Source organism: Aspergillus chevalieri, chromosome 1 (genome assembly GCF_016861735.1).
Source record: "Aspergillus chevalieri M1 DNA, chromosome 1, nearly complete sequence".
NCBI lineage: Eukaryota > Fungi > Ascomycota > Eurotiomycetes > Eurotiales > Aspergillaceae > Aspergillus > Aspergillus chevalieri.
Window position 1 is genome coordinate 890556 of NC_057362.1, and position 14276 is coordinate 904831.

Below are 14276 nucleotides of genomic sequence, written 5' to 3' on the forward strand. Positions count from 1 at the left end.
GGAGGGCTGGAGGAGTTGGAGAAGTAGTGAAGAGATTGAAGGTTGAGCAACAACAATAACAGTAAGGTGAGGATGATCTCAAACAGGAGTCTCCTCCCCCTGTAAGGGTTTCCCGAATAGTCGAAATCCAAACGGACAGCCACTCCGAAGCAGCCGCGCAGCAACAACGAAGAGATATCAAGAAAATAAAATAATATGCATCTAGCAGGTTAAAATGAAGAAACGAAAACAAGAGTGCCCAGCAGCCTCTCCAGCACAAGCTCCCAACGATGAAGTTTTTTTTTCTTTATTTTTTGGTTGTTATCCAAAAGCTAGCAAGCAGACGGCCCGGTTCAATGTTATGCCGAGATGAAGGTCCACCGGCCCGTCAGGCACCCACACGTGCCGGTCTTCAATACTGTATCGTACGGTACGACCGGTATGGCTGGTTTTGGTTGACAGCGGCACATCAAAGGCAAAAACTCAATATTTTAGGAAGGCTATTGTGAAAATCATGGTATTACATATAATGCAGAATGTTGATTATTGCATACCCTACTATCATTTGGGCTGTATATGCTCAGAATGGTACTCTGTATGGATTCTGTACCTGTACCAGCGTTGGAAATCCCAGCAAGGGACCGCAGTAACCCACAATACACAGTGAAATTGCTAAAAATACCAGTTTCACTCAAAACTCAATATAGAAAGCCGAAACCGAACCTCCAGAACCAAAGCTTCATCAATCACATCTTTGGGTATTGTCCATGGAACCTTATAAATCACAGGAAATGCAAATATAAACGCCAGCCACACGAATAACTCCTACGCTCCAAAGCATGCCAGATAATCTTAATTTCAATGGCCATCAGCCAGATGCTAGAAAACCGCAGTTAGCATATGAACAGTAGACTCGTATATTAAGTTGAGGTTCTTGAGACTGTGGATACTTACCGACCACTCCGGGATGTTCCGGATCTGTTGCCACATGAATTTCTCCAATTTGTTCGCACTCTTGGCGTATGGGGTGCTCTCGTTGTTATACCGCCGGCAGTTGTCGAATATCAACATAGCGTCCTTGATAAAGTCCTGTGGTGTCGGGTACATATCCTTTTCGTGCTTCTCCTCCATGGTTGAGAGGTCCATAGGCTCCTTGATAACCTCGTAGTAATCTGGCACTTCATCGCGATTGACGGGTTGGGTGAAGGGCCATGCAGCGCTGTGATTCTGCATGTCATTAAGAAGGTGCAGCAGCTGGTTATAGTTCGGTCCATGGCGTGGTTGACGAGCCAACTCATCCATATCAGGAGACCACCCAGATTCCTTGATGGCCGGGATGCTCAACGGGTCAATTTGACACGGCCCGTTCTTCCACTCTTTCGGCGGATTGTGGATGATATGTGACCGACTAAACGCGCGAATCTTTGCATGAACCGCTTCCTTTTGCTTCAAGAGCATGCGCCCAATTTCCAGATATCGTATCTTGGGCAACATCGTGCACTGCATAATGGTGCCTCCCTCGTAATCCTTGATGTATCCCATCCATATAGACCTTTCGAGTGTAATTTCTTTCGTGAAGCCCTGCTTTTTGAAATATCCTATAGCATAGTTATCGGCGTATGTCAGGAAGTGCATAATTGGCGATGTAGCTTTGACATAGTCCTGCAACACGTTACTATCCAGTATGTCGCTGTGTTTGTATTCAACCCATACCTTAAGATGTGACATCAAATGCGCTCCGTAGCCCTTTACCTGCTGGTCGGACGAGATGGCACAGAAGACAATTTCGGCGAATTTGCGACTGTTGAATGGCCGGTACGTGATCCCTCTGGGTCCGCATTAGTGGCGAACTACAACCTCTTAGAATCCTGTATACGTACCCAACTACCTCCAACGGATGCTTCACAATCGCGATAGACAGGTGCGACCTATCGTACACCAATCGCGCAATATAATCCTTGGGCATCTTGGGAAGTTGCTTCTGAAAAATACACTTCAACCCGGTGAGGATAACAAAGCTATCCCGCGATCCATCATTATTAACCACCCGGAACTCGATATCTCCTCGACGCTCTTCTAGAACCGCTGGCTATGATAGCGCGACAATCAATATCATCTCCATCAAGGCGATTTCGCATCGGTGAAGCTTACTTTCTCGGGAAAGGGGACGATTCGGAGGGGCTTCCCGGTGTCTTCATCTTCCTCAACCTAGACAGAACCAGCCATTGTTAGACAATCGCGTTGACGTATACAGCAACTCTGACGAAGGACCATGAGCAAACCTTTGGTTCTCGTTCCGGCGAGTCAGTGCGCGCTTTCTTACTCTGTTGTTGCGAATCCGGGGAAGTGATCTCTTCGGAAGCTTTCCGCTTTGCACCTGGATATGGGGTCAGTAACCGATCAGACCAATCGCCCAACGGCAGCCATTAAGGCAGCGACTCACTGTCAATCGCCATGGCGGCCATAGTGCACTGGGTGGGTTATTCTGTTGTTCTCTGCTTCGTCTTGTGAAGCGCCACGGCAGCGTGGAGATCCCGATACGGGGCCTAGCGTCGGCGGAACAATTGTTCCGAGATACCAATCGGGCCAGATCATTCGGAATAGCTTCAGATGCATCTACGTCTATTCATCCTGTGCGGTTTTGTTGGTGGTGAATGTCTTTTCTTTGAATTGAATTATAACAAACGTTTATCCTGATGTCGTTGAACGAAGTCTGGGAGGCAGCCTCCGCATACCCTTTCTCTCCCGTGGTCTCCAAAGACAATCAGTTCTCCGTCGGCTTCAGTTTACTGCTCATTGGTCAGGCCCCATTCACGTCCAGATGATATGCCAGGCGTTTACTGACTTTCCATAGCATTCTTCCTGACTGGACTCTTTGGACTAAGTTAGTTCCCACTGCTTCAATACACGACTGGTTCCTGTTCTTATGCTTAGCAGATCGGTCTTTCCTGAGTATTGCATCTCTCGGCGTGCCAGCCTCATTGGCATTCGGGTATGTCATAGCCATGCAATTATCGTGTTTTATACTCACTAATACTGATTGATCTATTTCCAGTTTCGGGGCTGTGTACATGATCTGTGCCGTCGGGGTCTACGTCTAGAGCGACACTCGTGTTCCGAATTCCTTCATGTACTATAAGCTGAGCTAGACACGCACATTGCATAATCTAGGTTCCGGTGTCCTATTCCATCCTTTCCTTGCTATAAATTCAGACCGGTTGAAACAATGGCGGACGGGGAACCCGTCTTCTCCGCTGTCTCCAGCAACGCTTACCATCTATACACTTTGCTGCAATGCATTGGATTCGCGCCGCAGGCTACTGTGCAGATAACACCAGATGGACTTCGGGTTTCAGTGGAGGAGGGTCGCGTTGCACAAGGTCTCGCATTTCTCGACAAGGCGCTATTCACCAGCTACACGTTCAATCCTTCGACGGAAACAAATAATGGAAACGGAGAATCTGGGGATAACAACGATTCGTCTGAAACCGCATACTATCCACATTTCGTCATTTCGCTCTTAGCCCTCCTAGAAACATTGAAGATATTTGGTATAAGCGACTCGTCCGGCTCCAACAAAGCAGCCGCACCGAATACCGCCGCATCCAACGCCTTTACAACTCCCGCATTGCTCCTCGATCGCTCGTGCACCCTACAATACTTCCAACATGGCTCCCCACTCAGCATCACACTCACCGAATCAGGCGTAAAGACCACCTGCGAATTGACAACCTACGAACCCGATGGTGGTGAAGTCGACATCCCACTACAGCGAGACGCAATCATCATGAAAATCATCATGCGCTCCGCATGGTTACACAACGCTATCACAGAGCTCGCCGCAACCGACCCAACAATCTTGAAGGTCTCCGCCTCCGCAACAAAAGCCCCGTACTTCGCCCTCTCAGCCTCCGGCGGCCCATTCAGCGAGTCGGTCGTGGAATTCTCCATCGACCAACAACAGCAAAACAACCAATTCGGCGCACAACAACCCCAAGCATACCACAAGGTCTTAGCCGATGACGGTACGTCTCGGTCACGCGCGAGAAGGGCCAAACTAGCCCCCACAGTTACGGAGACGTTCCTCGTCAGTCCGCCATCTTCCATGGGTTCTCGTATCGTGCAGCACTACCGGTTCCCGCTCATTCGGAAGGCGGCTCAGGCCATGGCGGTTGCGAATAAAGTGAGTATTCGTGGGGACAGACAGGGTGTTTTGAGTCTTCAGTTTATGATCGAGTTGGATGAGAACGGGTCGAAGAATAGATCGTCTAGAGAGATTGCGAGTACCAGTGGTGGCAATGTGACGTTTGTGGACTTTCGGTTTGTGCCGTTGCTTGATGAGAATAATGAGGGGGAGGTTGAGCCTACAGACGGGGGAGAGGAATTTGATGAATTATAGGTCGCTTTTGGTATCATAGTAAAAAATATCGCATTTTTCTTTTCCACCAACGCCAGAGTATGCTTTTGATCAACCTAATTACAACAAGACATATTGACCTTATAAACAAAACATAGCAAACAGTGCCCCATACTCCAGTATCTACTGTAAGATAGCATCACATAACCTGGAAACAAGTCAGTAAATCCCAATGTGTTTAGAGAACGTAAATGGGTTCAACATACCTCTGCAATTGACTGCCGCTCAATAATCGACTTCTGCTTCTCATTGCGAGACACTCGGTAGTAATAATCACAGAAATCACCACACTGCATATGCCGCAGAAAGTCTTCATCGTGCGTAATCACAATCAACTGGAAATTAGCCTGCTGCTGACGAGCCCGAATAATCTCATGCAGCGACTCAGCCAGAGACCGGATATTATCCCGATCAAGGTTGGTTGTCGGTTCATCGAGCGCAATAAGACCGCAGTTAACACCGAAACACTCCGCCAACGCCAAACGAATGATGATACTGGCGAGGACCTTCTGACCAGCACTGCAACGACCACGCATGTCCATCTCTGCGTCCTGCTTGACCATACAGACGCGGTAGTTGTAGGAGCGGTTTCCTTTGGCATTTTCGTTGTCGGAGCGGATGAGGATGGTGTCGACGTCGGTGCCTCGGTAGGTTCTTTGCCAGAGCTCGCCGATAATGGCGTTGATTTCCTCCATTTTCAGGCTGTGGTATTTCATGATTGCTTTGTCGAGCGCGCCACCGTAGCGAGCTAGATCGTCGACAGCGGCTTTGGTGGTTTCTACTCGGATATGGGCTTCCTTGTACTTGCTTGCTGCGTCCTTGTAGTCCGTGTTCCAGTCTGCGAGAAGCTGCATCAACTGGTCGTCTTTGGACTTCATCTCTCCCATCTTACTCGCCTGCTGGGCAGCAAGAGCGTTATGTTCGCGGGTTCGACGTTCCGATTCCTTCTTGAAACGGCTCCGGTCCACTTCTGCATTTTGTGCTTCGAGCTGCTCAATCTCTGCCGTGACAGCATCGAATGCTCTGGTTGATTGGCGGTAAGTCAGGTTATCAGAGTATTGCCGTTTGGTATTTTCGCTGTCCTTCAGCTGTGCGGATATCTTGTTGATTTCCTTGGTGATATTGGCAAGCTTAGTTTCAAGCTGATTGATTTCGCCTTCAATATGCCGAAGCTCGTTCCTAGCTCTCTCTAGCTGACCTGGACCGTCTCGTTCATTATACGAGTTGATCTCGTCATTTGCCAGATCGAGCTGGTTTACACTGTCTGACAGAGTAGAGATTGCATGCTGCAGTTCCCTCTCACGAGCCTCAGCACGCCGGCTAATGTCATCATACCGTGCTTGGGCTTTCAGGAGCTCAGGTGTGAGCCCTTCAATATCCTGATCAGCCTTCTCAATGGCCTCTCTTTGCTGGGCGTTGAAATTCTTGTACTCTTCCAGCCTGGCAAGGAGATCAGCTTTCTTCTCCAACTGGAACTTGGCATTGTCCAGGCTGCTCTTCGCATCTCTGAGCTGCAGCTCCAAGGTGGTAATTTCAGTACGTGCCTGCTCTTTGTCATGAGTGAGCTTTGTGAGGGTCTTCTTCAAAGCTCTAGACTTTTCGCCAGTCGCAGCGATCTCGTCTTGGATATCTTCGAGTGTGCGCGTAGCGCTGGTACCTTGCCGCTTCGAAGACAGCTCCTTGATCTGAGACTTGATGGATTTGATATCACCATCGTACCTCACAATCGTGTTCACCGTCTTCGAAAGAGACTCAACGTCTCTCTTCTTCTCAACCTTCTCGTCAACCACCTTGTCACGGTTTTCCAGTTCGGTCAGAAGCTCATCCCGCCGAGAATCGTGTTGTTGTTCCTCCTTCTCCAGTTCAGGGATGTCCATTTCTCGCAAGCGGATCCACGAATCATAAGCAGTACCGGCTTCACGCGCAGTATTGAGATCTTCTTCAAGTCGTCGGACATCCTCATCCTCGGCTTGCATTTGCGTCTTCTTGACCAGCTGTTCCAACTTGGCTTTGAAACTCTGGAACTCGCTGTCGTTTCTGAAAGGTCTGGTACACAGTCGACACACCTTGGCTTTATTGGCTGTTTCGAGACAAGTGGTGATATACTCGCCAACGCCTGCATATTGTTCCGCATCCTTTCTAGCGATATCAAGCTGGACCTGCCGTTGCTTGACAATTTCCAGGTATTCTTCAGGCTCGTCATCAACTGCTTCCCGAATCTCCTTAATGCTGTCTTGGAGTTCTTTCTGTCGCTGATCCAGAGTCTTCCTAACGTTTCTCAGCTTGAATTCCACCTGTTCCAGCTCTCTATTGACGCCATTTCGGTCGTTCTCTGCATTGGTCACAAGTCTAGATTCTTCATTCATGACCTGTTGGAACTCCTGTTCCAACGTCTCTGGTCGCCAATCAGAGCTGACGAGTTTTGTAAGACGTTCGTCATGAGCGCCCTTCATGGTTTCAAGGCTGCGCTCTCGATCTTTCAGCTCCTTCTTCAAATGGTCTAGGCGAGCCAAATCACCGGCCATTCTAGTAGCCTCAATGAGCTCCGAATTCAATCGCGAACTGTCATCTTCCAGATTCCGAATAGCTGTGTTGATTTCCTGGATCTCCTTATCCCAAGAAGCCGCTTGCGCACGTCCCTTGGAGGAACTTAGACGGGAATTGATATCCTCAATATTCGACTCGATCGCAGCTTGAACACCTTCGTCGACGTCGATTTCGTTAAGCTTTCTTTGGTATGAGGCGATCTCCTTATCGTTGGAAGCTATTTGCCGTCTGGCTGCGTTCTTGCTTTCCTGCAGCGCAGACTTTCGCTGGCCGATTTCATTCAGAGTTACTTGCACTTCGCGTAGCTCAGTCTGCGCTTCACGCTTCGCACGGTCTAGGGTCTGATTCTGGTCCGTCAGGGATTTTCGAATCTTCCGCATGAACTCGTTCATGTCAGTCTGGTCCAAATCATCATCATACCCGCGGATGTTATGGGTTCGTGCGATTTCCCTGATCAGCTTCTTGCGTCTCTCAAGCTGTCGCTCGTAGTTGGCCTTGTCGTTCTCGAATTTGCCGCACTCTGCTTGTTTGAGACCAAGCCTATGTCGAGCCTGCTCAATTTGCTCCTTGATTTCCATATAGTTCTCTTTCTGAGCCTCCTCATTTTGCTGGTAATGAAGCTGTTTTGATTCGAACTGTTCCAAATTCGACTCTAGCCACTCGTCCGAGTCATCGAGTTCAACAAGGTGTCTTTTCAAGTTGTCAATCGTCGACTGGATGCTGTTTGCTTCGATCCGTTTCCCTTTCAGGGCTCCGAGGATTTGGGAATAACTTTCAGACTCTTTCCATGCTTTATCGGCGAGATCAGCAACCCGTCGCATCTCTTCGGAAAGCTGATGGGCTTCGATTCGTAATGCCTCGATTTCTTCCTGAAGCTTGATAGACCTTTTTTCTGCACGATCGGCCTTCTCCTTATCTTCTTTGGCGTGTTGTTCCATGATCTTGTATTTGGCGAGTTCCTCGTTCTGCTTCTTTCTTAGAACCTTGATATTCTCGATAGCCTTGGTGTACTTCATCGCTTCGAAAATCTCGTCGAATCTCTTCTTCAGCACAGAAGGTTCGCTCATAGGCCACAAACTCTCATCCTGGTGGCAGAAAATGACTGAATCCAAGACGGCCTTGGATACGCCTAGATATTGAGGCATGATCTGGTCCAACTCCGCGACCCGGGAGGAGATAGCTGTTCTTTCCCCATCTTTAACCATCAATAGCTGCCCTTCCAGTGTCTTTTGTTGTCTTGTCGTTTTCTTGACCGTAAGTTGTAGGCTTCGGGTGGCTACCATCTTCGCGCCGGATGTCCCCTTAAACGATAGCTTCACCTGGGCCAGAACCTCTTTCTCCCCACAGAGCTATTACTCCACGCCTCAGTAAGTGTTATAACCGAGCAGACTTGTAGACGTACCTTCGGGTCATGGATGAAAGCTCCACCCTTGCTGTTTGGTGGGAGATCGCCGGTCGTCGCATATTTGAGACACTCGATGATGGTCTGAACCCTTTATCAGCCAACACATTCCTTTATAAACAGCCATATAATCCTACCGTCTTTCCCGATCCATTGTATCCGACGATTAATGTAAGAGGAGTATGGAACTGGATCGTTTCGCTGCGGGTGTTGTCGAATGAGCGGACACTGTAGTATTCCCTCCATCAATGACCCGTCGCTGTGTTCGTAGACGTGGCAAACAAAACATACCCCAAAATCGAGAGCTTGTCTATCTTCGCTGTAGCATCCAGTCAGATAAAGATACCTTCCGTCGTGGATCCGCATCACTTACACCTATAGAGATAGCTATGGTCAGCGAAAGAACCCAAACTAGAGAGGAATAATCAGCGCATCTCACATGGTGATAAACGACGCACTGGTTTTCTATTCCTCGCTCGAATCCAGTGCGTGCTATCCAGACGAAGAGTGATCTCTTTTGCTCTATTCCGTACCTTTGACGCCGTTCTGCGCGTCGGACGCGGGGCGGCAGAGCGCGAGATCACGTGCGCCGCTGGAGAGAAGATGGATCACTTTTGCTGACAGGCGAATGATTAACCAGGGGAATTGCAGTCCACAGCTCAGGTGGCAAATTGCTTGTAGGCGAAACGAGGATGCGTTTCCGTACGGAGAGGAGCTGTCTTGAGGCCCTCCGGCCTAAATCTGTCGACTACGAAGCGCGATGCTTTTATTTTCTGAGTAGGTCACTCTATACTACATCAAATGTGGGCTTCCGATTCGCGCTTCTCGACTTCATTTTTCGCTATTTTCCTTTTCTTTGCTGCGCGCGATTGGGTATCGCATGTGCCGTCTTGATATGCGACTGTCGAGTTCTGAGTGACGACCGGAAGTTACAGTTACTAGATCATGGAGCCTGCTTCTATAAGACATGGCCAGGCATATGGCTTGCAAATCGACGGAGGCAATTCCTATACAATACAAGCTCAGCGCATGCGACAAGCACAGTCCCTCACCGGTGACTTCGAGGCGCAAACCGTGCAACAATCCGGTGCTAGAAGCTGGCCACAACGCGCAATAGCTGAGATGAAGGACATGTTTCTGCTTCTAAGCGCAGATGGCACGATAACATACGCCTCGCCCTCGTGCCAGTCGATTACGGGATACACCACGAAACAATTGGAGGGAAAGCCGCTGTCCTACTTCACACACCAAGACGATCGCGCAATATTTTCCGAGGAACTAGACCAATGTGTTGCGACGGGATGTGCTCTACATCTGCATTTCCGGTTCAGCCGCGTGGGTGATTCGCACTGCATTCTGGAAGCCTCCGGGCATCCCCACATGTCGAATCAGGGCGGGAACAACGCAGATGGAAATAGCAAACCCTACGACGGAGTCTTTATCATATGCCGGCCATATCCGACCAAAAGCGCTCAGTTCATCGACTCCTTCCTCGAACACAAGATCGAGAATATCCGATTGATGCAACAGGTCACACGACTCAAGGAGGAAGAGGAGGAGGAATCAAAAGCGAACAAAGCACCATATGCAAGATCGGACCATTCAAGCAGCAGCAACAAGACATATTTCAACCAACCTCCACGTTTCATCGCATCAAACCCAGCTGGTTTCACCGGTACCATTATCCCCGATTTCATTACATCAGCAGAAGAATATGAATCATCAGATACCCTTGAGCCCGAGCAACCCAAACCATTTGCCGCCGAGAATCTATCTCACATTGAAGGGATCGAAGTCCTAACTGGTTTGCACTACGGAGAAGGAGAGAGATCTCAGGGTATTAGCACTGGTATCCGCCGTGGTCGCCTCATCCAATGCGACACCGATTTTACTAAGATAGACCAGCAGGTCCGCAGTATGGAGGAGAGCGATAGGAGGAAACGTCTGAGAGGAGAATATCGATGTAGCGACTGTGGGACTTCAGACTCGCCCGAGTGGCGAAAGGGTCCTAAGGGACCTAAGACTTTGTGTAATGCTTGTGGATGTAAGTTGGTCACCTTCCAATGGACATTTCGGTTATATGCTAACGTCTCCAGTACGATGGGCCAAAAAGAAGCGCCAGACACCACCAACCTAGGTTTCTGTTCTGGACGCACTGCTCGTCGCTCTTTCTTGACTCCAGTTGTATAGCGAAGATACCCCTATGTTCTGCTATTTCTTGGGTTTGTGCATAAGATCTAGCATTCATCCTATAATCATCTCTTTCCTGAGTTATGCAAATAATGCAATCATTTAACGGGAGATATTGATTACTATTGAGCCTTGTAAACCGATTGTACAAAATAATTCCAGAGGTATAAAGCGGGAAAACAGAACGCAACACAACATGAAAGCGGGTATTTGGCTGACGCTCAATTTGAATCAACAAAAAAAAAACATGGAGTATCGAGTCACTGGCGATACAGCATCCCAGTGACCGTTAACATCATCACAAGATTTCCAAGACATCTCACTTAGTCACTGCCTTGGGAGGAGGCGGGAAGAACTGTGGCCCTGATGTCAGGGTTTCCGCCGATTCCTGGTGCGTCGAAGCGCGCGAACAAGGCTGGTTCCGGAACGGCAGGTCAGACGGTCCGTTGCTCATCGGGGTGAAGACGAAGTTGTGCGGTGTCATGGGCGGTAACCCGCTGGTGTTGGGCCCAGGCGTCATCGGAATCATGACGGGAGACTTGAGGATTTCCTCCTCGTACTCCTTCATGGTTCTCTTTTCCTCTTGACGTTCGCGGCGCTTTTCGATTTCTTCCTTTGTGGGGACGCAGCTATGAAAGCTTAGGACGAGCTCGACGAAGTAGAGGATACTGGCCATGGGTTAGCATCAAGTAGTTGGAGAGGCGAGAAAGTTACCTACATGACAATGATGGTTATCGCAAACAGTGCCTTCGCCTGCTTGCAGTATTGGATATTGTTCGGGTGCGCGGCAACACCGCAGCTTTTCGCGATGTACCATGGTGCGCCATTCTGTGGATGTTTCGAGTCGGACGTGTCACTGCCTGCTTGAAACGAGGCCGAGGCGATATAGACGGCTAACAATCCCGCATGGACGAAAGCTGCCACAGGAGGGTAGAAGAGGCGGAGGAAATGCAAGGGAACTTTGGTGATCAAGAAGAAGGTGCTCAGGACGCCAAGGGCTAGGTTATAGTCGTCCGTACTGCTTTTTGTTAGCTGCAACCATTCAAACTCTCTATAGCGAGATGGTAAGGGTAAACATGAAACACGCACAATGAGCTCCAAACTTTAGGCACTTTGTATGGTCGGTAGTTGGCCATGGCGTATAGGATCTCATCCGGGGCACTGTTGAAGCCGTTGTCTGCGCCATCCTGCCAGAGTCGAGTCCGATATAAATCATGTGATGCAATTCCAGTAAGTGTTAAGATCACAATGGTGAACGGCAGTTCAACGGCCATAAGCCAAAGAAACACTTTATGGTACCGGTGATTTCGCGGGAAATATAAAAGGTTCTGTTTCCAGGACATCTTTTCGGCGGTTTCTCTTTCTCTTTTCAGATATTATAATTCGATTAATTACTCTGTTCGCTGAGGCCAGACCGGCTGGCTAAATTCCGTTCACACGCGCATTCAAAAGCGACCACCAGGAATAAAGCCGTCCAAATCAAGAAGAAAGCAAAGCCTTTCTTCTCATCAACCGGGATGAGCACTTAGATATGTGAAAGACAGAGGAATGAATACCTTCCACAGACGCCGCTGCAGCATGTCCAAAAGAGGGGTCATCACCTAGCAAACCCATGTCTCATCCATGTTTGGGACCATCCCAGAGATGCATCTGGCCAATGCTGGGCCTCGAGCAAGCGCTCTCGCACAGGGCCATCGCCAATGAGACTGGCCGAGCTGGGAACGAGAACGCGCTGGTGTGATGGTCGTCACACGCACTAGAGAATGTGATGGGGAATCGATCTGCGCATTCGAAGCAATCAGACAAGGCCGTTAAAATATCACCATGCTTGGAGCTGCTTTTGTTTCTGTTCAATCAGAATGTGTCTTGTCGGTTTAAGCGCCGCGGTGGAGTATCTGCACGAACGCCCCATAGTCATCCGAATACAAAAGTACGAGTGCCGAGAATGTTCATTCTGTACGTTTTCAAATACCATCTTCGGAAATTCACCACCCATAATGCATGGTGTCTGATAGTACGAAGATGGGGTAGAAAAAAAATAAAACAAAAAAGAGCATGGTTCGAACCCGGGACCGAGGTCATTGCGGAGTTCCGCAAAGATGACTAGATCTTCAATTTTTGCCCGTATAAAAGAGAAAACCAGTAGCTCCTTTTGAGAAGCGTGTCATCCTTGTGCAGGGGCCATACTAATATTCTCTGTATCGTTTCGTTGACCAGCACTGGGCTACTGTTAAAGCGTTTTATATGTCCATCTAGGCTGAGAGCTACGTCATTTACCTTTGCGCGGTCAGCCTGACCTCACAAAATCGCAATCACCACCATCACCAGCAGCACCACCATCACTATACTGTACACAGCTTCAGCTTGAATTGAATAAGAACCATCTATGTACGGAAAGAGTCTTCAGTGGCTGTGTTTTAATCAATTGTTCCGATCACCTCCATCCATTGTAACCAGGACCCTCTATCAAAACCGAAATCAGTATCCATTCTCTCCAAGATACTATCGCCAGATGAGCTCCAAACCCAAGACAGGCGTACCACACCAAGTACGCACAGCAGCAGAACCGCGCCAGAATAGACTATATACAGTGCGATTAACGCATATCGACGAGCTCAACCCGACTGTCCGTCTGCTCCAACTAACAATCCCGCCCAATGTACAGAGTCTCGAAAACGACACTCAAGATGGCGATGTACGTACAGGACAAATCTCAGTGCTCCGCATATAGACTTGACTAACCTATCATAGGAAGACAAGACCCCCCAACCACTAACCTTCCTCCCCGGCCAATGGCTAGACGTCCATATCCCAACCATCCCCAATGCCGGCGGCTTCAGCATCACTTCCACACCAGCAGATGCAAACGTCCTGCCGATTCCCGAGCAACCTCCGAAAGAGCACTTTGATTCTGTCGCGGAACCGGGTCTCCCCCCTGTCGATTCTGCGGGGAGACCACCCTACGTCGAGTTAGCTGTGCAGAAGGCGCTGTCGAATCCGGCAAGCGCATGGCTTTGGAAACCCAAGGATGAGATCTTGGGGGCGGAACTGGGGATCCGTGTTGGAGGGGGTTTCGTCTGGCCGCCGTCGGGGATTGATTTGAATGATGTCCGGAATGTGGGTTTGATTGCCGGGGGTGTAGGCATCAAGTGAGTATATGCCCATGTCTTCATCAAGGAACATAACGACTCATCTAGTCCAGCCCCCTCATCTCCATTCTCTCCCACCTAAATAACAACGAATCCAACACCGTCTTACCCAATCCAACAAACATACAAATCCTCTACTCCACCCGCCTCCCCAAACCCACCCCATCGTCGACCGAAGCAACCCTCGACCAAATCCTTTTCCTCACCCGCCTCCGCCAAATCACCCAGTCGCAATGCCAATCCCATCGTCTGCGCATAGGGCTTGATCTCTTCATTACGGATCTGCCAGAGGACTCGCCGCTAAGGACAGCTCCGCCTGTTGATATTTCTATTCATGCGCGGAGAATCAGTCGTGAGGACCTCAGTGTGGCTGTTAGGGGAGCGGATGCGAGTATCAAGCCGGAGGAAACGGTGTGTTATTTGTGTGGGCCACCGGAGATGACGGATGAGTTCGTTGGTGTGCTTCGAGGGTTGCTTGGAGATGGACAGGAGAGAATTCTCTTCGAGAAGTGGTGGTGATAACCATTGTGATAATTATATAGTACTATAACGGATATGATAATGATAACCCAACAAGGATAACTTTTCAGGA

General features: G+C 49.1%; 6 protein-coding genes across 6 annotated transcripts; 3 read left to right on the forward strand and 3 right to left on the reverse strand.

The window, feature by feature from the left end:
- Positions 1–837: 837 nt before the first annotated feature.
- On the reverse strand, positions 838–2444 carry gcnE (histone acetyltransferase GCN5; the record flags this gene model as incomplete). Its single annotated transcript, XM_043277865.1, has 7 exons — positions 838–858; positions 934–1641; positions 1693–1807; positions 1860–2068; positions 2131–2187; positions 2262–2356; positions 2423–2444. 7 exons carry the CDS (start codon positions 2442–2444, stop codon positions 838–840), a joined length of 1227 nt encoding a protein of 408 aa, XP_043131431.1.
- A 231-nt stretch (positions 2445–2675) lies between these two features.
- ACHE_10312S (putative DNA repair protein Rad1) lies at positions 2676–3080 on the forward strand (the record flags this gene model as incomplete). The annotated part of the gene is made up of 4 exons (XM_043277876.1): positions 2676–2778; positions 2834–2863; positions 2917–2971; positions 3035–3080. The coding sequence occupies 4 exons, from the start codon at positions 2676–2678 to the stop codon at positions 3078–3080; spliced, it is 234 nt and encodes a 77-aa protein (XP_043131432.1).
- A 1455-nt stretch (positions 3081–4535) lies between these two features.
- RAD50 (MRX complex DNA-binding subunit) lies at positions 4536–8226 on the reverse strand (the record flags this gene model as incomplete). The annotated part of the gene is made up of 2 exons (XM_043277887.1): positions 4536–4544; positions 4603–8226. The coding sequence occupies 2 exons, from the start codon at positions 8224–8226 to the stop codon at positions 4536–4538; spliced, it is 3633 nt and encodes a 1210-aa protein (XP_043131433.1).
- Positions 8227–9290: 1064 nt separating this feature from the next.
- WC2 (GATA transcription factor LreB) lies at positions 9291–10482 on the forward strand (the record flags this gene model as incomplete). The annotated part of the gene is made up of 2 exons (XM_043277898.1): positions 9291–10389; positions 10442–10482. 2 exons carry the CDS (start codon positions 9291–9293, stop codon positions 10480–10482), a joined length of 1140 nt encoding a protein of 379 aa, XP_043131434.1.
- A 372-nt stretch (positions 10483–10854) lies between these two features.
- ACHE_10315A (uncharacterized protein) lies at positions 10855–11878 on the reverse strand (the record flags this gene model as incomplete). Its single annotated transcript, XM_043277909.1, has 3 exons — positions 10855–11203; positions 11254–11553; positions 11625–11878. 3 exons carry the CDS (start codon positions 11876–11878, stop codon positions 10855–10857), a joined length of 903 nt encoding a protein of 300 aa, XP_043131435.1.
- A 1043-nt stretch (positions 11879–12921) lies between these two features.
- On the forward strand, positions 12922–14203 carry ACHE_10317S (FAD-dependent oxidoreductase; the record flags this gene model as incomplete). Its single annotated transcript, XM_043277920.1, has 3 exons — positions 12922–13230; positions 13287–13684; positions 13738–14203. 3 exons carry the CDS (start codon positions 12922–12924, stop codon positions 14201–14203), a joined length of 1173 nt encoding a protein of 390 aa, XP_043131436.1.
- Positions 14204–14276: the final 73 nt, after the last annotated feature.